Below are 24,635 nucleotides of genomic sequence, written 5' to 3' on the forward strand. Positions count from 1 at the left end.
TATATCAAGCGTTAATTTGTGGGTCTTCTTGATTTTGTAAAACACAGCCGTCGTTATCCAAGACTGCAGACTTTATGGGTCTATAGCAATCGGCTTGTAAACTGTCACGTCGAGATTTACCTTATTTCTCTATTATCTAGTGATACGCAAAAATAATTTTTACACTAAGAAACAAACGCCTTATTCTAAGAAGTAACGCCAGAGTTCATTAGGCAATTTTGAAATTGATATCCCGTGTCAGAAAATATAGAACTAGTTGTGGTGTGGATATCAAAAGCAGTTGAATTTCGTAGTTAAAATGACAAGCACATATAACCTCAAAATGAATCTCTGGCACTAACAGAAAAGAATTTTAAGTGTCTCCGATGAACAGAAGCTGGAATAAAGCGGGATTTTGAGGTCCTTCAGATGGTTTCAAAAAACTGAATAATTTTGTAATGCGGTACATTGTCAAGAATTTCCGAATACTCGGTCACTGTCCTTTGTATTTTTAATGCCACTCGAGAAATAAGCAAAATCAAATACAGTAGAGCTAGTCCCTCTAAATGGAACATTTGTGTCTATTTTGAATTTTTTTAGTTCATAATTTTTGTTAGCCTTTTGACCTCAAGTTAGTGGGTTTATTGGGATGATTATTGTGATGATGGTAGACACTCTATAGGCTACAAAAAAAAAAAAAAAAAAAAAAAAAGCTCCTACCTGGGGAACTGATCTGCCGACCACTGAAATATGAGAGTGTTTAAATACCCGACAGCCGTTTTCTGACTATTTGTGTCCATGACAAAGGTTTCGAGAGCCCATTCAACTCTAATAGGTAATGAGAGGTACACAAACTTTCGAAGCCTTTTAATTAAATTTTAGACTAATTTGACAAAAATATTATTGTAGAATCTATTTTCATAGCATTACTTTTGATATCAGATGTTAATGATAAACAGTATGGCCCTTTGATGCGGTGATCGCACTAATAATTATAATACAATATGAGAACAAAACACCTGGTTTGTGGATGGAGAACAATCACAAATTCAACTGCAATTATAGGCAGCTTTCCATGCAATTGGTTCTTGCATTTGAATTGCCGGAACTTATTTTCATTAACTAACTTTTCCAGGTAATACGATCAAGAGAACCTTTCGAGAGAAGGATTTTCAGGAACAGAAGAGCAAATCATGAAAGTCATATGCTACTTAAACCTGGGAAATGAATATCAACATGATCGCACCCTCTCTCTCTCTCTCTTTATATATTTATATATATGATAAAAAGGCGATTGGTTTAATAACCAACAGGTTTTCAGGCTACCCCAGACATTACTTCCCCTCAAGTGTTAGTATCTGGCATATCCAACTACACGTACGTTGCTTGGGATATCGAGAAAAGTAAAACTGTGCATTCTGAAAGAAAAAGGCATACTGATAAATATATATAAAAAAAAATTCTGAAAAGAGAAAAAATGAACTTAGACTATCTCCACTGAAGACGAACATCACTGAACAAAATCAGCTATCTTTCTAAATCAATATTAAATGGTTACTGTTGTCTGTAATACTCACAATGTACTTCGACGTTGAAGGTCTTGTAGTCATTGGGTGGGATTCCATTGTAGGCCTCGCACTGGTAGATGCCTGTGTGCTCACGGTGGACGTGAGTTAGATTCAAAATGTGGCTGTTGAGACTCCCATCTGCACCAGGGGAAAAATGAATGATCAATGGATACTGACTAAATAAATGGGTATACGAATGTTTAAGATGGGAAACAAATAAATGCATGAATAAATGGTTAAATAAATGAATGATTGAGCAAATGAAGAAGTAAATAAGCGAATGAGTGAATAAATGAATGAATACAAACATATAAATAGATGAATAAATAAACAAACAAATGAAATAATATATAATGACTATATATATATATATATATATATATATATATATATATATATATATATATATATATATATATATATATATATATATATATATAAAACAAATAATAAATACATGGAAAATGTATAAATAAATTACTAAATAAATAGATATTTAAATAAATAAATCAATAAATAAAAACAATAAATGAACAAAAGCACTTTTAAACAAACAATTACATAACTGAATAAATAAATAGAAAAGCAAACATAAACAAATAATATATAAAAAAACAGGAAATGGAATAATCACATCATATTCAGCAAAAATCTCTTGCTAAGGAACAAGTAAAATAGAAAAAAATATATAAAAGACCTCATCCCTTATAAAGTTAAGGAACTACATCAGACGGCAATAATAATGAATAATAACGGATAATAACGAAGAAATAACGAGAAATCTCTAAATGTAAATAATGAATAATAATGAAGAAATCACGAGAAATCTCTAGTTGCATTTTACATTTTTAATATGATGCGCAACTGCAACAAAGAGTGATGTTACTCTTTTTTTCGAACCCTACAAACAAAAAACAGAAATACTGAGATACAGCAATTATAAAATAAGGTCATACGTACACGATCCCGTCATTTGTCATTTGTGCAGATTAACAAAGTCATTCAATATAAATGCAATCTGTTTTTTAGTACTTAATTTCCAAGTGATATTACATTTTGGTTTCGCAACTAGAATCTAATACAATAAACTTAAAACAGGTTTTTCTACGTGATCTGGTGAGAAAAAAGAATTTCTAGTACATTTGGAAAGATAGTTGATTCAAGGCACAAAAATAACCTATGAATCGAACGCTTTACTTCACAATTACCAGAAGCTTCATTTGATAGAATTTAAAGTATTTTTAATATTTTGTTGGTTGCTCCTGCCTCATGCACATAACTAAACTTGAGTTATTTTTCTTAAAGTCTTATTAACTCGTAATTTACATTCTTGAGACACCACGTGTATTGCTCTGGGAAGTTCTCTCAGATTTATGTGGAACATGAGCAACAGTCCCTCTGGAGCGCCAATCTCATATTGAATCCTAATGAATTTTTCTTCCATTCGATTGCTTACATTTTTAACATATAAGCAAAGTAAAGTGTGACGCAACAAGAAAGAGGCCTTAGTTGAAAAGTTAATGAAAGCTACGCAGAATTTAATTGATTTACGAGTAGCCAAAAGTGCATGCACGTTAACCGATGAAGACAAAGAAATTCTAAGTTAGCTACAAGGAAAACAGGGCGTGGAACTTAGACCCATCTCCAAAAGATAGCGCACAGCTCAAGTGGCAGAATAATGAAGACGGGAATCATATTAAATAAGTCAAAAAAGTGGTAGAAAAATCTTTTATACTAAGATTCTGAGGCAAAATCAGTGAGGTTGATCAAAAGAGGCTTGTGCCATGCACTAACAAATTTTGAAATATGTCAAAATGAACGACAGAGGAGTTTCCACAAGTCTAAAAGAAAGGGAAAGAAAGGTTAATGTTTTTATTAAGCCTTGTTTCAGAAAGTACGAGTTGACGAGTATCAACCGTTTTAGCTGTGATATGAGCTAAGACAGTGGGAAGTATTTAAGAAATAAAACTTTGCCACTCTTTTCAGAAATAAAAACTAAGCAAACTGGAGAGTAGGGGACTGGATTTAACTTCAGCGAAGTCAGGAAGGGTAAAGGATAATACCATAAATCTAGTTTTGGTACCTAAAATACCTCGTATTTTACAATATGCTGCTTAGAAAATGTAAAATCAAACATTATAATACATATCTCAAGGAAACTGCGTAATTAAGTCGTTTCACCAGGGTCATCCTAATTCATTCTGAATATGGAACACAAGATGGCGACTCACCTCTCCATTTCCCAGTCGGTATGACCCTCCATCAACTCGACTCCATTCAATGTGGGGCGTTGGTTCCCCTGTGGCTTGACAACGCAGACGCAGGTTGTCTCCTTCGCGTACTATCACCGGCTTACGGCGCCTTGGCCTGGCGTACGTAGAACCTGAATACACGAAGCATAGATCATGTGATGCAAACCATTCTTCACCTTTAAAAACGCAATTAAAATAATGATGATTTCATGTTGATATGTGACTTATGAATCGGGGTGCTTTCTGCTTTTTTATAATAACGTTTTTTATAATAATATTGTGTATAATATATATATGTATATATATACATACATATATATATATATATATATATATATATCTATATATATATAATATATATATATATATATATATATATATATATATATATATATATATATATATATATTATATATATATATACATATTATATATACATATATGTGCTACCCGAAGAAGAGGTTAGATTTGAGAAAAATAAAGCAAAGGTTACTGTTTAGTTCATATTTTAAATATTAAATAAAAGTATCCAGCTAACATACAGAAAACTTATGGAATATTTCCATCCTCATAACATTTAGAAATGCACGCCTTCTGTCCTAGCACCTCACCCAGTCATTCCAAAGTCTAACTGTCATCAGTTTTTCTAAGACTTCTAGGCCATACACATTTTACCACATCACCATATCTCTACTTTCTCACTTTTTAATTTTCCTGCTTCACAACTCTTTTTCTTACTTTTGCAGTTAACAACCACATTTCTCCTCCATTAAGTAGCATAGGAAGATATATTTCTTCAGACGTTACAGAGTCTGCAACTTGAGCCACTTTTCTCCTTACAGCCCATTTCAGACTATTTTGTTTTCTAAGTTGTTTTGAGCCAATTTGGGGTAATTTTCCTTTATAAGCCCTTCTGATTGCGCCACTTTTCGCATACAAACCCTTATCAAGCCACTTTTCTCTAACAGCACGTTCATGACACCCCTTTCTACTCCACACCTTTCTGAGCCACTTTCTTCATTCCGGCCTTCACTGAGGCACTTGTATCTTCCATGTCCTTCTGGAGGCTTATTTTCCCCAAAAAGTCCTTCCCAAGCCACTTTAACCTCCAAGACCCTTTTTAACCATTTTTCTATTCAAAATATTTCTTGTGTCTTTTCTCAAGCAAGCAAACCCCTCTTTGGTTTTTTTTTGAGCTCTTCCCACACTTTCCTCCTCCAAACCCCTCTTTGGTTTTTCCTCTTTGAGCTCTTCCCAAGCCACTTTCCTCCTCCAAACCCCTCTTTGGTTTTTCCTCTTTGAGCTCTTCCCAAGCCACTTTCCTCCTCCAAACCCCTCTTTGGGCTTCCTTGAGCTCTTCATATTTTCCTCCTCCAACCCCAATTCTGTCTTCAAGATCTCCTCCAAACCCCCTTTGGTTTTTCCTCTTGTTACTAGCCACTTTCCTCCTCCAAACCTCTTTATTCTAAAAATCAGTATCTTCCAAACCTTTGAGCTCTTCCCAAGGATTCAAACCCCTCTTTGGTTTTCTCCTCTTGAGCTCTTCTACAAGCTCTCCTCCAAACCCCCTTTGGTTTTTCCTCTTCCTTAGCCACTTTCCTCCTCCAAACCCTTGCAGAATTACCACTGGAGAGATTTTGGCAATAACCAACTCACGACCTTTAGGTTACTACCAAAACCCAATATTCTAAAAATCAGTATCTTCCACCTTCCCACCAAGGATTCACTTAAGTTGTAACTCTTACATCTACAAGCTCTTGCACAAATTTGCTCTCCTTAGTAAAGAAAAGCCCTGAGAGAAAACAACCATGGCTGATAGTTCATACCCTGCCTGGCCCTATACCTATACATATGCACAGATCCCTTATCTAAAATCTAATCACTTTTAGCTAAGCTCAAGATCCAATTTTGGTCAAATTCTCATCAAAATCACACAAGTTTTTGCAGTCTGACTAACATGCAAACAACAAGCAAACAAACAAACAACTGTAAAAACATGAACCTCTTTGCTGAAGGTAAACAAACAATACAAAAGATATAAATCTTTATTAAAACGTCAAATCTGAGTGGCTTACCTGGTATAGATGGCGGTACAAGTAATTTATTAGCGTCTGTTCCATTCACCCTGTAGGCCGTTATTCCTGGAGAGCCCGGGGTACCGGGGGTGCCATCCTTCCCCTTTCTTCCACGAGGTCCAGCAATCCCTAGAAAAAGTATGATACTCCTGGGTATATCCGTTAAGCACCTTTGATATCTGGCCATTGCTTGGAAGGGTGGCCATCACAGGAAAGGCCAGATAACTATGGTGAGTTAGTCCCTCGAATGTTAGTGAGGCAGGGCGTGAAATAGCAACCTCATCACAACAATACTTGATAAAAACCAGAGGACTAATGGAGGGACTACACACACAAACACACTACACACACACACACACACACACACACACATAACAGGGTGAACCAAAAGTAGGTGGACAGTAGGTGGAATAGGGCTTGTTTGGAGATTATATGAACACTTACATTAACTAATACAATAAAATTTTATTGTATTCAATAATATAATACAAAGGCACTGAAAATATAATATATACATATATACATATACAGTATATATACAATATATATATGTATATATATTATATTTATAATAAACACCATCGTTATAGTATAACCCTATAACGATGGTGTTTATTATAAATATATATGTTTATATATATATTACATATATACTGTATTATATATATACTATATATATATATATATATATATATATATATATATATATATATATATGTATATGTATATATCATATTTTCAGTGCCTTTGTATTGTATGATTGGATACAATAAAATTTAATTGTATTAGTTAATGTGTTCATATAATTTCAAAATAAATGTTATCATATACTGTCTACCTACTTTTGTTTGACCAGAGGCTATATATATGTGTGTGTGAGCGTGTCTATAAAAAGACAGCGTAACATAACTCCGAAACACTAAACAAAATTTATAGAAAATACCAATGAGGTACGAGGAAAAAATGAAAACATCTGGAAGCTGAAAACAGAGAATATGAATGACTATTTGTTGAGTGATACTGCCAGAAGAGAGTTAAGGAAATGGACTGTCTGTTTTAAACACTGTAAAACTCATAAATAGAAAATTTTAATTCACTATATACAATAATTGTACGCCATGAAAGATATTCAAGAATGAAATCAGTCACATCAGGGAAACAAAGGGAATAACCAATTTCTAAGAACACACACACACACACAAACACGAAGAAATAAAAACACACACACATTATATATATATATATTTAAATATATTTATATATATATATATATATATATATATATATATATATATATATATATATATATATATATATATATATATATATATATATATATATATATTATATGACTGCTACAATAGCAGTGGCTGTCTCCAAAGTAAACAAAAAACATTAGAACACTGACTGCCAAATACACAGTTCAAGTTCTGAAACGTGGATAAGCTTTCTGTGCAAATATTCAGTAGCTTTAGCTGCTTCATACATGTACACAGAAGGCTCCTAGAAGCCTTTCACCTGCACATTGCACTTTTTCACTGGATATGAATGTCCTTCCTTTTCACACACACACACACACACACACACTCATACACACATATATATATGTATATATAAATATGTATATATATATATATATGTCTATATATATATATATATATATATATATATATATATATATATATATATATATATATATATATAAGACCCATAAAAACAATTAACAATATTAACACGTAAAAATATATTTCTATTGACAATACTTCAATCCTGATCAGTGGTGAATGCGAACAGCTGGCAAGTGACAAGGCTCGCCCCATGTGGGAGCTAACGAGGACTAAAACAACAAGGGATTGGTCCCTTTCATCACAGGACCATCGCCATTTCCAATCCACCAACGTCGTCATTCCACACCTGCATGTTTCGCGTAAATACTTTTGTCACATTCACCAGTGATCAAGATAGGATGTAATTTTCAAAGGAAATGTAAAGCTGTATCGAGTTAACATTGGTTTTATGGACCTTTTAAACTTTATAGAACACTGTTAGATTACAGTAAAAGATTCATATACATATAAATAAATATATGTATATATATATATATATATATATATATATATATATATATATATATATATATATAATATACAGTATATATATATATATGTACTGTATAAGTATATATATAAATATATGTACAGTATATATATATATATATATATATATATATATATATATATATATATATATATATATATATATATATATATATATATAAGATGTATATATATATATATATATATATATATACTGTATAAATACATATATATATTTATATGTATGTGTATATATATATATGTGTATGTGTATATATATAAATATATATATATATATATATATATATATATATATATATATATATATATATATATATATATATATAGAGAGAGAGAGAGAGAGAGAGAGAGAGAGAGAGAGAGAGAGAGAGAGAGAGAGAGATAAATTTCAAACTGGCGCACACGCTACACTTTAAAAGTAACACACAGGGAGTAACGGCAGAATTCTGAACTTGGCCGTTCATGTAATACTTTACACCAAAGGAACGAGTCGGGATTTGGACGGGGGAAAACTTCTTCATTTACCTGGATTTCCTCGAGGTCCCGCGAATCCTCTCTCCCCTTTCTCTCCGGGTCTACCTGCAAGGGAAAACTGACATCAGCTTAAATGGAATATCTCTAATCCTTTCAGGGGAGAAAGTCGGATAAAGTAAATCTCTATTCAATTATCCCCGTAAAATTCGAGCTAATGATTGCGAACACTTCTTTTCTTTTTTTTGTTTTTTTTACGATTAGTTTACCTTTGGATAGAATTTTCTCTTCGGTATAAACTCTTTTTCCTTTTGCAGATAATGGTTTATTATTTTTATTGTTACAGTGCTATTATTGTCGTGGTTGTTAATGAGAGAATTTCCAACAATAGTGCTTTTATTTCCGTCGTGTTTCTATAGAGAGTACAATTTCATCTGTGGTAAATTACCACGTCCTATTTTAGGAGAATAATAGGAAGGATTAGACAGTACCGTGAATTTGATAATTCCAGAATTATTTTGCCTCCCGAGTAGTAAAGCCTTAACAAAGAGAATTAAGCATCAAATGTAATTTCGAATATCAGTCACTCAAAATATTTACATCAAGCAATAAATAAATCTCTGCAGTTAAGCTCTCATCATGAGCAGAGTCATTCCGGTCTAAATCTGACATTCTGGGAGACATGAACTGCATTAAATTCCCGCCCCTCCCCCTGGGAACGCTACACCCGGCTTATCAATTCTTCGATATTTCCAAAGCCACTTCCTGCAGGAGCAGCACCTTCAGACACAGCCGAGTTATCATCTTGAAGATGCGTCGGAGGCTGAGGAAGAGGGACTGTGCGTGGAAAGCAATTCAAGTCTAATTCTACATGAAAATGTAGCGCAGAATAAATGTAGCCTTTCAAAAGGTTATGTGACAGAGGAACAACAATGAAATACAAGTGGATCCTAATCATTCAAATGTAAACTGGACTAGGTGATGATCGAAACAATTTTGGATACAATGTCAACAGGTAAAATATCCGTCGAAGTTTCTTCGGCGTAACTGAGTTTTCTGTACAGCGTATAACTCTGTATGAAACTCTCAGCCACAGCCCAAGAAGCTCTCAGCCGCTGCCGTGGTGGCCTGTGTTGTTGGCACCTATAGCGTTGCCATACGCACAATCATGGTTAACTTTAACCTTAAATAAAATAAAAACTACTGAGGCTAGAAGGCTGCAATTTGGTACGTTTGATGATCGGAGGGTGAATGATCAACATAACAATTTGCAGCTCACTAGCCTCGGTAGTTTTTAAGCTCTGAAGACGGACAGAAAAAGTGCGGACGGACAGACAAATAGGCATCTCAATAGTTTTCTTTTACAGAACACTAAAAACTGTGATGCGCGAAAGCTGCTTACTAACCTTATGATAAAGATAAAATATAATTTCGGTAGTGATATTATCTTCCAGTAATGACTCTGCAAACATTCGTGCTTGGAGAAACCACTTAACCCTCTTTTTAATTACTTGAAAGTAATATCTAAACATATAAAGGCAATGAAAGACCCCTTACAGGATGAAAGACGTAGTGGTAAGACCCATGGAAAATGAAAGCGAGGATGAAATATTACAGACTGGAAGAAGAAGAAGAAGAAGAAGAAGAAGAAGAAGAAGAAGAAGAAGAAGAAGAAGAAGAAGAAATTATTGCCAAGTGATGCAATTCGACGATTACTGATTCGCCAACATCAAATGAGGGAAAGTAAAGCCCGAATGATGTTAAAAAACCATCTGAGCGGAAGACGGGTGATAGGATGAAATGCTTCGGATTCATTCATGCGAAGAAGGGAGAAAATGAGTTTATGAGCTTACCAAGAAGAGTATAAATGAAGACTTTTGGCTGGCAGAGGCTTACGCCAAGGTTTATCTGTCGGCTCATGGACACCAAAAGGAAGGAAAGCTTATAAAGAGGACCATATATCAGTTCCAGTGTAATAGGAGTGACGGCAATAGGCCAAATCACCATCTAACTGTCACGAAAGCAATACAGAATCCCATTCCTTTATGCGGCAGGTTACTTTTACGAATACGAACGTTTGCAGTGCCATCTAGTGCAGAGAGTGAAAATTTTAAAAAATGGGAGATCATTGCGAAGTCCTTCATTGTATTCTGGGATAAAATGTTCCCGCCAGGATGAATTCGAGTTAAAGAAATTGAAACCTGGTTCAAATTCAAATTCATTCGGCTGCTTTTGAATTCACAAGCGTGACCTTTTCTTTACTGAGTAAAATCGTTAACTTTTTCTTTATGTGGGTCACTTTAGAAATCTAGGACTTGAAAGTCAGCAAATTTATGTCTGAGTCATTAAATGAAGATGCATAGAATTGAAGAATCATTTACAGGTAGGTTATTGCCTCTCTTTACCGTTCAAGTAATTTAAATAAAGGGTTGCTTGTATTTTTGGTAGATTTTAATAAAGATTATAAAGTATAATGATGAGAATGGCGATATTCTGCACTTGTTATGATGATCATATAATAATAATAATGATAAAAATGGTGATTACGTCAACACTTGATGATGATGATGATGACAATGAGGAGAACGATGGCTGTGTCTGCTTGAGTCCTCTTCCCATAATTGATAATACCGAAACTGAAAGGAAATGAAAGATGCACTTCTACCCACCATCTTTTCCATCCGTTCCATTCCTTCCGGGCGTCCCGTCGAAGCCTGGAATGCCGTCAACTCCGGGCATACCGTCGAATCCGTTCCGTCCAGGTATCCCGTCAAGTCCTGGTTCTCCTGGCAATCCATCTCGACCGTCTAGTCCCTGTCTACCTTTAGGATAAAGAAGAACAATATCTTAATGTGAACCTACAATTCTGGTCAACAAATAAACAAAACCAGACCACTCATCTACACAAACAGCCTCTTTCCTCATCTCAAAGTACATAAAATGGCAAAAACATGACAGTCTCCAGGTATCGGCTTAGTTTAGCGACTAGATACATAATGAATAAGAAATCTTCAAGCGCCAAATTCTAACTCTCCCAGCAGACTAATTATTGCTTTCCATTTTATACCGACGCTTGCGGGTAATTCCATTATCATGAACATTTTCGGTCCTGTACTGAATGAGCCTTTCTCAGACGTACGATACAAACACTTCGAATGTCTCAGTATTAATACTCCTCTGGATTTACAAACTCTCCTTCCCCCTCTATAATTTGGTACGTGAATGTTTCGGCTTCATTTTAGCTTCATCAGGAAACTGTGGAAGAAATTACAGCAGTGTCCTGATGGATGTCACTTATTCTTGGTATACAAATCTCCCGACCATAAGTAAAAAGATACAGATTATCAGAAAGACAGATGACAGCTTCGGATTTTGAAGGACACAGATTTTGATCACTATTGCATGGTCTCAGGTTAGCTACACATCTCCAGATCACATGTATTTAATTGGTAACAATAATGTTCACTTCTTCACACAACTATACAGTGAATAAACACGTTTCTGTCAGAATCCTTCTCTTTAATCAGTCGTACTTCCCACCCTCTCAATTTCCCTTTAAACCTGTAAAATTCAGTTAAAATTAGCAAAATCAAAGACTATAAGTAGAAATAGGAAGAACTTGAATACATATGCTAATACACAAAGGAGATTCAAGACCTGGAAGTAAACACGAGACCATCTTCGAAACGAGCCGCTAAAGTAAAGGTTGTACTGAGAAATCTGCAAGCTATATAGAACAAGTTTAACACTGGAGCATTGTATATTCCCTACCGTGTATTATTATATACAGGAAGAGACCAGAATCTCCAGTGAGAGATGAGAACACATGCACACTCAAATATTCGTATTATCTACATACACAAATTCTTATATTCTATCAAAAACAAATAGAGAGATGTCTAGACCAAAAGCTCTTCTATATCTAATGCAGGAAATATTCATGAGGCTTCTCTGTAAAGCACTGCCCCTTCTTACTATCTCTCACTCGTGAGACATTTACCTGGCATTCCAATTTCTCCTTTGAATCCACGAGGACCGGGCTCTCCTTGGGGTCCTGGTAAACCAGTCAAGCCTCGAGGCCCAGTCTTTCCAGGTGGTCCCTGGTCGCCTCTTGCGCCGTCTCTCCCTGGTAGTCCTGGTTCTCCAGAAGGTCCTATGGGTCCTTGTGGTCCTGGTGGGCACGACTCCCTTGTCTGGCTGCAGAACTCCTGGATTGCATTGTACTGGGAAGAAATAGATTCAACTCCATTAACTGGTATGTACCTCTCCTCTCTTCAAAGTATTGGTAAAGATTATTTTCGTACTGGAAAAATTAAATGACAAAAAAAGTTGGAAAAGACATACTTGTTGATGAAACATGATCAAACTTTGATGTTGATTTTACTTAAAGCAAATCATCATAGTGGGGGTATATAGATTTAATGAACAGATGGATCTTACGTTCAAAGCATTTCACAGTAACTGTAATGAGAAATCAAGCAGAACATCATTTGGAATACGGAATTATTATTAGTATTATTATCGTTATTAACCTTCACTATGGTACAGTTTATTGTTACACTACCTCAGCAGACAACACCAAAGGTCACAAAAATACAAAGATCTCTTCAAGGAATTTAAAACGTCACCTTTTAAAAAGTCTTTCAGGAATCCTCAAAGTGGTGGTAATATGTACATTTGGATTTCCCACACTTTCAGAGATCTACCTCATGAAATGTACAAGTGAAGTGTGCCTAGATGACTAAGAGTGATTTCGTACGGGATTTTCATCGAAGATTTAAATTAGCTGTTGTATTATGAGCTATTATCAGATCAACGACTTTTCTTTTAGTGATCCATAAAACTGAAATGTCGTCTTTAACATCAAATGAGAAATTTAATCTCACTATATCCCATTACCTTACATTATTTTTGAAGCATAAATGCTAGTGGAACGGCCAAACTAATGCCTTTTAAAGGATTAAAGTTTATAAGAATCAGGGAAAAACAGTGCTGAGAAGAGATTTCCAAAGCATGACAGTAGAAGGAAAAAAAACATTCGTTGAACTGTATAATCCGGAGACTGCCAATTTTTAGCAGAGTACTGTACATATGAGAATAAGTTACCTGATGGCTGTAACGAGATCGTCTGAGAGAAGGAGGACATCTCCCATTGAAATCAATAGAGCAGTGACCGAAACAGTACGAGTAAAAAGGCGCATAGTTATAGGACAGAGAGCTGAGATAACAGAGGGATCAGTGATTAAATGAATTACCTTTGATTCAATCTCATCGAGGTGGATGAAAAGAGAGGATGGCCACAATTATGATTTCCTATTAGCGCAAAGAAAATTTTTCATTCCAAGTACAGTTATACAGTGAGTTCAATCAAGCGTGAAAGAGATGAGTATCAGCATATTGAGAGAGCATTAATGGCCATAAAACCTACTCTTGTATTGAAGAACACTTACCTCTATTTTGAGGTGACTGAGATATTCTCTAATGCTGTGAAGGTTAGTAAGTGTCAAAACAATTTTACATATTTATTACCATTATTTCTTTTATTATGATTACTATTCACACCACATGGAATAATCCATTAACCCCAATCTCAGGTTTACAATGGGAGTTTGTAAAACTCCCATTGAACGCAAAAATGTCTGCATAATTGGACGAACTTTGAGCGAACGCGAAGTACCAATACTCGAGTCTTTGATGATTAAACAGCTTATTCCGAAATTGAACGCTCAGACTTCGGCTGTTCCTCTACACCAGTCGTAATAACAATGTTTTTGCTGTTTTGTTTTTCTTTCGCACACCTCATACCCTGAAACTTTTTTCTGTGATTCTAACCTTTTAGTGATGTTGCAAATAAAAATAAAAAAAGTTTGCGTGTCTGCTATGTGCTCTATTAGTTTTAATTAATTTCGCAGTTATTTGCCTGTTCCTCGGCGTCCTTTGTGTAAAATTTCCCTTTTTAGTCGATTGTCTTTTTTTATGTCCTGACTTTGCATTCGTGTATTTATTCTGTGACTTTTAATATCAATGTTTTTTTATTTTTAATTCTAGAACCCTTGATGATGTAATCACGGATTATGAAATATTGGGAATAAAAATGTAATCAAAAACTAATTAAGCGTGTTTCTGTCTTCCCTCCTGTCTGATGTGTGTGTTTATTATATATATACACACACACACACACACACACACACACACACACACATATATATATATATATATATATATATATATATATATATATATATATATATATATATATATATATATAATAATAGCCACAATGCCCTTTTAACTTCTCGAATTCTTCGCGCTTTTTTTTGGATACACTTGTCACTACGAAGCCTTAAGATCCAGTTGTGAGAAATATGAAGAAATTATGATGTTTGGCAGCGGGAAACGAAACTGCGTTACCATAATCACGTCAAAGTCACGTTGCCAACCTGGCCACAAGAAGGATAAGTCTATTGCCTTTCGTACATATTGTACATATACCTGTTGTTTTACCAGTAGACTTTTACTCTTCGCGCAGTCACATCGGCAACGTGACCTCGTCGTGATTATGGTAACGTGGGTTCGTTTCCCGCTACTGGACATCATAGTTCATTCATATTTCTTGCACTTGGACCTTAAGGCTTTGTAGTAACAAGCTTATAAAAAAAAAAGTGTGAAGAATTCGAGAAGTTAAAGAGGGCATTGTGGTTATTAGAATTACACATGTATCTGGTAAAAAGTGACAAGTAGATTCTACATATATATATATATATATATATATATATATATATATATATATATATATATATATATATATATATATATATATATATATAAATGGATGTATGTGTGTGTATGTAATAGTATGTGTGTTTGTATGTTCCAGCATAACTCTGAAATGCACTGAGCAATATCAACCAAATTTGGTATATATATGACTTACTATCTTGAAAAAAATACTGTGGGGGTAAGACATCACTAGCACCAAAGGACACCAAAGGGGATTGGGGTGGGAGGGGCTTCCCTGCAACGGGACTGGTTTTGCCTGTAGACTTAGTAACTAAATAAACTCTAAAAATTTTTCATACCTCATTTTGGTATTCATATGACTTACTATCTGGAAAAGAATACTGTGGCGATGGGGTTAAGACATTACTGGAACCAAAAGGGGTGGCGTGGGAAGGGAGTGACATAAAAATAACCGCAAATGACAGATATTAGTTTCTGATCCATAGTTTTTGAGGTCGCTGAGATGAATGGTGACATTCTCAATGCCCTTTAAGTCCAAGTTCAGCCCCGATAGGAAGGCAGGGTGAAAAATGAAATGTCAAAAATGATAGATACTAGTGTCTAATCCATAGTTTTCGAGGTTGCTAAGATGAATAGTAACACTCCCGATGCCCTTTAAGTCCAAGTTCAGCCACGATAGGAATGGGGTATGGGAAGGGGTGAAATATAAAATGTCAAAAATGCCGGGCAATGTAACTGAAGTAACTATCTTAACAAGAGAGAGAGAGAGAGAGAGAGAGAGAGAGAGAGAGAGAGAGAGAGAGATTTAGTAGTTGTCATTCAGAGTTTTCCCTGGCAGTGCCAGGTTGGTCAGTTATATATATATATATATATATATATATATATATATATATATATATATATATATATATATATATATATATATATATATATACACACACAGTATATTACTTCACACAGTCTTATCCCCGACATTACTTTCTACACTCATTCTGTGGCTCACCTTTCCTCTCATCCTACCATTACCTGTTATGTTTGCTCTCAGATACCTGACACGTCAATTGCTTTTAGTTTTCCGCCATACCAATTAAGAGTCCTCGCTCTGCCTTCCTGGTCTCTACATTTACTCTTGTTTTTTCCCTACTTGCAAACATTTCAATTCTTCATCTAGTTTCTGCAGTTTTTATTCACTATAGTCATTTATGTCTCATCTTTACATACAATTTTACACCTATAACTAATCTATTTTTCAAACTTCTCTTTCTACTTTATCCATAAAGATATTGAACATCTAAGGAAACATAATAATCTTGTCTCAGCCCTAATTTAATACATAACCAGGCACTCTCCTACATGAACTAACGCACGTTAGACAATCATCATTGAAATCTGACGGCTATCATCAAATTTATCTTCAATGTCATGCATTGTCAACGAACTCACATTACCTCAATAAATTCACCCCCGCCTTCCTCGTCCATACTCATTTTGTTCTTTATCTTTCAATCCCTCTGATATTTCTCTTATTTTCTTAACCCAAATCGTAGCAGCAGCTGACGCAACCGCTGCCAATACTTGACAGGTTTAGTGAAGAATTGCATGATTCTATAGATTTACTGTATCCACAAGTAACGGTAACAAGTCGTTTCTGCTGTTACTGGGGCTAACATCTGTGAACATACTGATAACTCGGACCATTATTCCGTAAGGTTAGGCTTGCTGTTTAATGAGATTCTTTTTAAATATTTACATTTATTATTTAGACCACCTTTGGAAGAATTACTGCTGAACCTTCATCTTCAGATTTATCCATTCCGTGTTTGTATGGAATTAAATTTGAATCTAGACAAAATCTCTCAAATCTTCACTATACATTTATCTAATTTATGTTTGTGCTTGCGTCTCCTATAAAGTTATCACTTTTGTTTCCTCAGTTCTATGGGGAATTTCAGTTGAGTATGTCAGGGGTAAAAATATATCTTGGAGAAAGCGCAAACGAAAAATTTTTCTCCAAACGAATCTAGGTTTGCTCTTTTCTTTTAATTCAAAATGTTCTTTACATGCGAAGTGATTCAGTTGGATGGAAAAGTGATGATGAACTGGGGCTGGGCAATAATCACATATTCATCATCCATCAAAGCCATACCTCTTTTTTCAAACTTTTCCCAACCCTTACCTCGAAATATTTTCCTTGTGGTGACTGGCTTACTTGTTTGATATTGAATATTTTCTTTATAATAATTGCCACTACTAAAAAAAAAGAGGCCACTGGCTGATGATACACCAATCCGACTTTGAAAGTACGTCTGTTCTACGGAATTCAATAATCTTATGTATACTGCGCTTTCCAATAATGTAGAAAGGAGGTTTCCTCCTCATTTCCTGATTGTATCTCTTGAGAGGGGTGAGGCTCACTCGCGTAGGAAGTTCATTAATTCACAATTCACTTCTCGTACGAAATGAGCGTTTACTAGAAAATCAAATACGGTAACATCGCATTAAAACTCTACTGCTTAATGGATATTGCTCTCCACGAAAAAAAAGTGTTTTAATAAAAAGGACCATTATTCCACCGAAGTTTCATATTTTCTCATATTGGAATTTTATGCAATACTCTTCGCAGGATATTGCAATATAAACTGCGTGGGAATGACAAAGACGAAAACGTCATAGACATAGATTTTTGCTTTTTATGTTATTTAATTTGAACGGGGAAAAAATCCATCGGTAGTGAACGGGACCGTGTTCATGAGTAGCTGGTTTTCAACAAAAATATGTAGCTGATTTTCAACAAAAATATATATCATTCAAAGACATTTTAAGAGCATGGAAGTACACGAATAGGCTCGTATATGCTTAAGCATATGAAATTTATCATAATGAAAGGTCATCTTATATTAAGAGTATAAAATGCACATCTTAAGCCCTCCGGTAACCGGTAGTATGTCGAACATAATTAGAAGACGCCATTTGAGTATTAACATTCTAATCGGTTTAATAGCATTACATATATGTAACCCAGTGCGCTTCATTATTATCATTATCACCATTAATAGGATTATTAAATCGTCCTATATTCATGAAACGTATGGATCTCTATTGCCACATTATTAATTGCTCCTAGAACTGATGTCATGAACCCAAGGTCACCGGTCAATTTTTATTTCGAAAGCTCTAAATTTCAACGTTCATCTTTTCGCCTTCCGGCTATGGAATCATCCCCGTTTTATATAGAAGCTACATCACAGTCCTTAAAAAAACGATTATGACTTTTTTTGCAGTTAAAAATGTACCGTATTCCAAATGTCCAAACTCCCAAATATCTCAAATTGTAAGCAAGTAGCAGACGAGGTTCAAGTGATGGAAGGGAAATATAAATGAAACCTCAAACGGTCTTTGAATGATAGAAAAAGATAACAAAAACAATGACAATAATAATTAATAATAAAAACATGATTTTTTTCCCTTTAATTAGGCTTCCTTACAGATTAAGCAAAGCCATCTGAGGCAACATATTATACAACGAATTTCTTTTAAACTGAAGAAAATATTTTTATGAATTTTTTCATGAAACCTAAATCGATTATTCCCCATAGGAATCTCATTACATTTCAATTATACTGCCGTGACTCCAATCCAGAGAACAAAATAGAATTCAATTACATTTTTCGTCTTCTTCCAGTGACACCCAGTCCGTTTTTCCTGAAATTTCCATAAAAAGTTGCGTAGTTTATCCCCATGGCAACGAGAAAGTTCCTCTTACGCCGGTGTTGTTGAAGGTCACAAGTCCGTTTTGAAGAAATCATTTTAACAACGAATAACTTTTTTTTTTTTTTTAGCAATGTCGCCTCGGGCAAAACTTTCACAATTTTGATGCTACATCAGTGTTGGCCTTAAAACGGCCCAAAATGTGAAAAACGGTGATAAAATGCCGCGATTTTTTAACCCCCTTAAAAAATGGAGACGGGTAAATTCAGTGGACAGGAAATTCGGAAAAGGGACTTTTCATTTGTTTAATCCTCCCACGGTGGAAAAGGAAATAGGTTAGGAGATATACTTGGTGTGATTGTGGACTAATTTCAAAAACTGCAAAATCTTTTCAACAAATTGTAGCTAACAGCTATTTTAAGCAGCATAAACGAACAGAAAACGAGATGAAATCATTATTTTTGAAAACAGAAATAAGGATTTTACCTAACAAGAATTTTTTTCATATTTTGTTAGATTTCTACAGAATTTCCGAGAGTGGTCACTCACAATAGAACATTTTTGGAAAAACATAGCTTTTTTCCTTGCCTCATTTTTCTGTGAATATAACATTCTCTTGTTTGTATCTCGCCTGTTTTGTTATGATTTCTTTCTTCCTAATTTTCTGTATACATATATATATATATATATATATATATATATATATATATATATATATATATATATATATATACATACATACACATATACAGTATATGCATGCAGTTTCTATTGAAGTCAACGGCATTGTTCGCAAATACTGTCTTCTTATCAAGACTTTGAATTAGTTTATATCTCTTTTTCTCTTCCGGCAAGCTTCTCAGGAATAAGGCAAAATCATTCAAGATTCTTTCCGTTTGCTTTTTCTTTTCTTGTTGATGGACTGTTTCATCAGGACTGGATTACAAATTGACATAATGTTTTTATTATTGCATGCTGGCGTTTGAATCTCAAACATGACGTCATTGGGTGCTGAATTTCTATTGGTCGGGGGATCTCATTGTTTTGCTGGAGGTCTGGGCGGCAGCATGGGCATTCTGGTGCTCTATAGGATGCATCCTATGCTGCAACTTGCAGCCAAGGGTGTGGGCAAGGGCGTCATTCCCATCTCTGGTCGACAGTTTTGATTTGCTTCGTTGTCGGTAGTCGTGCCCAAGGGTGTTCTGCTGCTTTTGTTTCCCTTCAGATTCTTATTGTGTCCAGGGGTGTTCTGTCGCTAGTGTCTCCTTCCGGATTCTCATGGATGTCCTGAGGTTTCCTTGAAGAAAGGAGGATGGAGTCCATGTTCCTCTGTACTGTATTTAACACAGACCGCTGTCGATTTATACTCACAGTTTCTGCTATTTGCAATCTGTGGAACCGGGCTTCTCTATTCAACATCTCTGTGCTTTCTAATAAATGTTCTAGTGTCAGTTTACAGTTGTGGTTATCTACGTGTAGTGTTGAAATATTGCCCCTTGGTTGCGGTGAGGTTGCAATCGCCTGCACAGAGTAGTAGTGGTGCGACCTATGTAGTAACTGCTGAGGGTTTGACATGCCCCTTCGGTACATTTAAATTTGTATACTACGTTGGTTGACTCCCACATCTCTCTAAGGGGGGTCATGCTATTTTGTATTGCGATGCTGAAGGAGTTTGGGCAGTGGCAGAAACCTTACTAAAAAATATCATATTGCATTACAAAGCCGCAAATCACAGCCAGTTCAAGGATGAGGTTAAGGCCATGTCTAATTGCCAGCGGTACGACACCAACGAATCCTGACGAGAGGATTACCTTAGGTATCTACTACCACCTGAGCCTAGTTGGCATCATCGTAATGCGAAATAGCATGGCCCCCCATAGAGAGATGTGGGAGTCGACCAACATAGTTTACAAATTTAAATGTACTGAAGGGACATGTCAAGCCCTCAGCAATTACTACATAGGTCGTACCACTACCACTGCACAGGCGATTGCAACCTCACCACAACCAAGGAGCAATAAACTATATGTAGACCACCACAGCTGACACTAATTATTAGAAACCAAACAGATCGTGCATATAGAAGCCTGGTTTCACAGACTGCAAATAGCAGAAGCTGTGAGTATAAATTCAAGGAAACCTCAGGACATCCATGAGAATCCGAAGGGAGATACAAGCAACAGAACACCCATGGACACGACTGCTGACAATGAATCAAATCAAGACTATTGGCCACTGACAGGAATCACGCCCTTGCCTATGCCCTTGGCTGCAAGTTGCGGCATAGGATGCGTCTTACAGAGCACCAGGAATGCCCATGCTGCTGCGCAGGCCGTCAGAGACTGAGACCAATAGAAATTCAGCACCACAGTGATGTCATGTCTGAAATTCAAACGTCCACATGCAGCAGTAAAAACCTTTGTAATCCAGTCCTCATGACGCCACCGAGAGGTGGGGAAACGATACATCGACTAGAAAAAGAAAAAGTAAATGGAAAGAACATTGAATAATTTTTCCTTAATCCTAAGTAGCTTGCCAGAAGAGAAAAATAAGTATATACTGATTCAAAGTCTTGATAAGAAGATAGTATTTGTGAACCATTGACTTCAAAAGAAATTGTATAAGAGAGATATGCCCAAATAGCATATATATATACATATATATGTATACATACATACATACATACATATATATATATATGCTATTTGGGCATATCTCTCTTATACAATTTCTTTTGAAGTCAATGGTATATATATGTATATATATACCATATATATACCAATGGTATATATATGTATATACATATATATACATATATGTACGAGTATATACATATACATATATGTATATATATATACTGTATATATATAAATACATACATACATATATATATATACACATATATATATGTGTGTGTATGTGTGTGCTAATGAGCGTGTTCATGTATAATATGGTAATTACTGGCAAGTAATTTCCTCCATTCTTTTCCCCCTATGACTTCGGCAAGGTAAACGTCCAAGTTGTGTCTAACTAACTTACCGTTGTTTTATCCTTGAGTGCAAGGGGGAGGGGGGTAAAGAAAATTCCAATGTTAATTTAATAGTTCACAAGATTCAGCGGCCTTAAAAATAATTCAAAATGCTCAATACGATATGAAAATGAATGCTATAATCCACAAAAAAACTATGAAAACTACGTACCATAGTCTTATCCTTGTTGGCATGAAGGAAAAGAGAAGAATTTTTTTAAGATTAAAAGCACTATACAGTAAATTTCATGAATTATTCCATTAACATTATCAGCGGAAACATAACAGCCATTCTCACACCCCGTTATGTTACCACAGTTCTGCAACGATGTTTGCTGTCTGCAAGCTTCACAGCGTAGTGGTAATTTAGTTTCAATCGTAAGCCATTCCAAGAGTCAAATGGACATGGCAATTTCCTGTAATATCAGTAATTATCTGTCCATGACAGGAAATCACTGGACTAGTCTAAAAATACGGTGCCACTGGCAAGGTCAACCATTTCTTCAAACTAGAATCACAGCGATAATATTGGGAAATGAGTATTCCTCTTTAGACTGAAGTATTCAAAACTGTATATTATAATATTGTTAGGATGAAAAAAAAAAATAAAATCTCAAATTCTCATACTTTGTATATACTTGTTTTTAGTATCCGATAAGTATTTTTGTACCTGTAATTCATATTGTTTAAGGATGTTACACGTTCTGCTTTAAGGCCTTGATGTTTTACGGATTATCATTTAAGGTTTATTCTGCTCATGTCTCGTGATTTACGTGATATCTATTTCCCACAGAGGTTGTAAAATGTACTGAATACGAGTTTTTCCTGCAGTTACAGAGACCTTTTCTTTTATTTAGTGTTACACTGGGGATGAAATCGAATTTTTAGCACCCCCAAAAGAAGAATACTTTTGTTGAAAATACTAATTTACTTTCTGCTTTTAGCAACCTATGTATTTCTATTCAGTGAATATCTAAGAAAACGTCCACACTATAGGAAAACATCAGACAGACGTCATTAACTTATCACAAAAACCCACACTCAGGCTGAATACAAGTTCACGACTTTTTCTTGGTCAAACCAGTGCTTCTTTCTACGATTATCCAGCATTTGACAGAGGTTCGTTCTCTACTTGCAGTCGCTGACTTGTTTTCAACATGTTTGGGATATGTATGAGATAAGTTGCCAACATATGTTTATGACAAGGTTTAATGTAGTGTGGACCAAACATAAGAATATGGTACAAGAACATCAAAACCCTATTGGTTGCAATGATAAGAACAGATGGGAAAAGGAGAACAAAAAACGGTAATAAATAAATAGGTCTCAACAAAAGATACATGTAAGCATGTAATGCCCTTCGTTGGCTGAGACCACAAAGAATTGTCACAGGATGGCGATAATGATAAGTATGAAAAAGGGACAAGATTTATCTCTGATGGACATGATCAGCCACCTCTTAACGGCTGAAATACTACAAATGTCTGGGAAAATGAAGGAAGGAATAGAATTCTGGACCAAAGAATAATCCAACATGACAGATGCAAAGAGGCCACTCTTCAATTCACTGGATACATCAGAAGGTTAAGCATCCCTTACGCTTTGTCGAGTTGAATGCCCAGTCGTAGGTATGTCCGGTGAGATTCGTGATAAATCGTGGCTGATCGTGATCCACAAAATTTCAGGTAAGTCAGCACAGCTCAACGAGTATCCCCAGCATGCTCGAGTGAAGAATTTGATGTACATCGGCATAACTGGGAGTTAAGAAAAGCTAGGGCCTTTGGGCTATGCTTAGTGAATGACAATGATTTTTGCCGTTGGAATTATTCTTGGATGCAATAAAGGGAGTGAAAACAACATTTCTAAAAAGAAACCGAAACGAGTAGTTGCCTTGAAGCTTTCGTAAACAGATTTCGTACCCTTATATTTTTGGACCCACAGTCGTTTAAAAAAAAAACCTGGTTTGTTCATCCTTCACGAATCAAGCCGTGCAGTTTAAATCGAGTATTTTTACTTAGGATGGAAGTGCATAAACATCTCTTTGTGGTGCAGAAAAAGGCTAGAGGTTTTGTCTCTCCGGTAGAGGAGCGTCTTTGAAGCAGAGGAAGATCAAACGGCTGAGGGAACGCAAATTGTAAGCCAAATGTTACCGAGGTAACGAGGGGAAAAATGACGATCTTTACGGCAGTGTTTATAATTTCCACACAGTGTTACGCTGTCTGTCGAGGATGAAGGGCCAAGAGCACGCGTTAATCCCGACAGGTAATCTCTGAGAATGACAGTTTAATCCTAAACACGGTAGAATTCAATAACAATTATTATCATTATTATTATGGCAACGACAACAAGAAGAAGAAGATCAACTCTGAGAACGATAGTAAAAACTGCGATTCACAGAAAGTACTAAGAAATCGCATTACACTGGTACTCTCCCGTAAGTGCTTTTCCTATTTTTGTTATTATTATGAAACACTTTTGCATCCAGGGAACAGCAGGAAGCCCACATCAAGGGAAAAATTATGGTATTATGATTTTCTCCATAAGACGATCCCAACGAGACCTTATTTTTTGTATTTCAAAATTATTCCCTAGAATGCGCCTAACAATCATGCAGTCATACAGATACAATCTTAGTGTATAGTACAAATTATTATTATTATTATTATTATTATTATTATTATTATTATTATTATTAT

General features: G+C 35.3%; 1 protein-coding gene across 1 annotated transcript in view; it reads right to left on the reverse strand.

The window, feature by feature from the left end:
- The window catches only part of LOC136846493 (uncharacterized), a 169,225-nt gene that overhangs the window by 14,681 nt on the left and 129,909 nt on the right, over window positions 1–24,635 (reverse strand). Inside the window, 7 exon segments of the mRNA XM_067117338.1 lie at window positions 1,557–1,685; window positions 3,779–3,802; window positions 3,805–3,930; window positions 5,875–6,003; window positions 8,517–8,570; window positions 11,132–11,284; window positions 12,463–12,685. Of these exon segments, the coding sequence (XP_066973439.1) occupies window positions 1,557–1,685; window positions 3,779–3,802; window positions 3,805–3,930; window positions 5,875–6,003; window positions 8,517–8,570; window positions 11,132–11,284; window positions 12,463–12,685 (838 nt within the window).

This window comes from Macrobrachium rosenbergii, chromosome 15, assembly GCF_040412425.1.
Source record: "Macrobrachium rosenbergii isolate ZJJX-2024 chromosome 15, ASM4041242v1, whole genome shotgun sequence".
Taxonomy (NCBI): Eukaryota; Metazoa; Arthropoda; class Malacostraca; order Decapoda; family Palaemonidae; genus Macrobrachium; species Macrobrachium rosenbergii.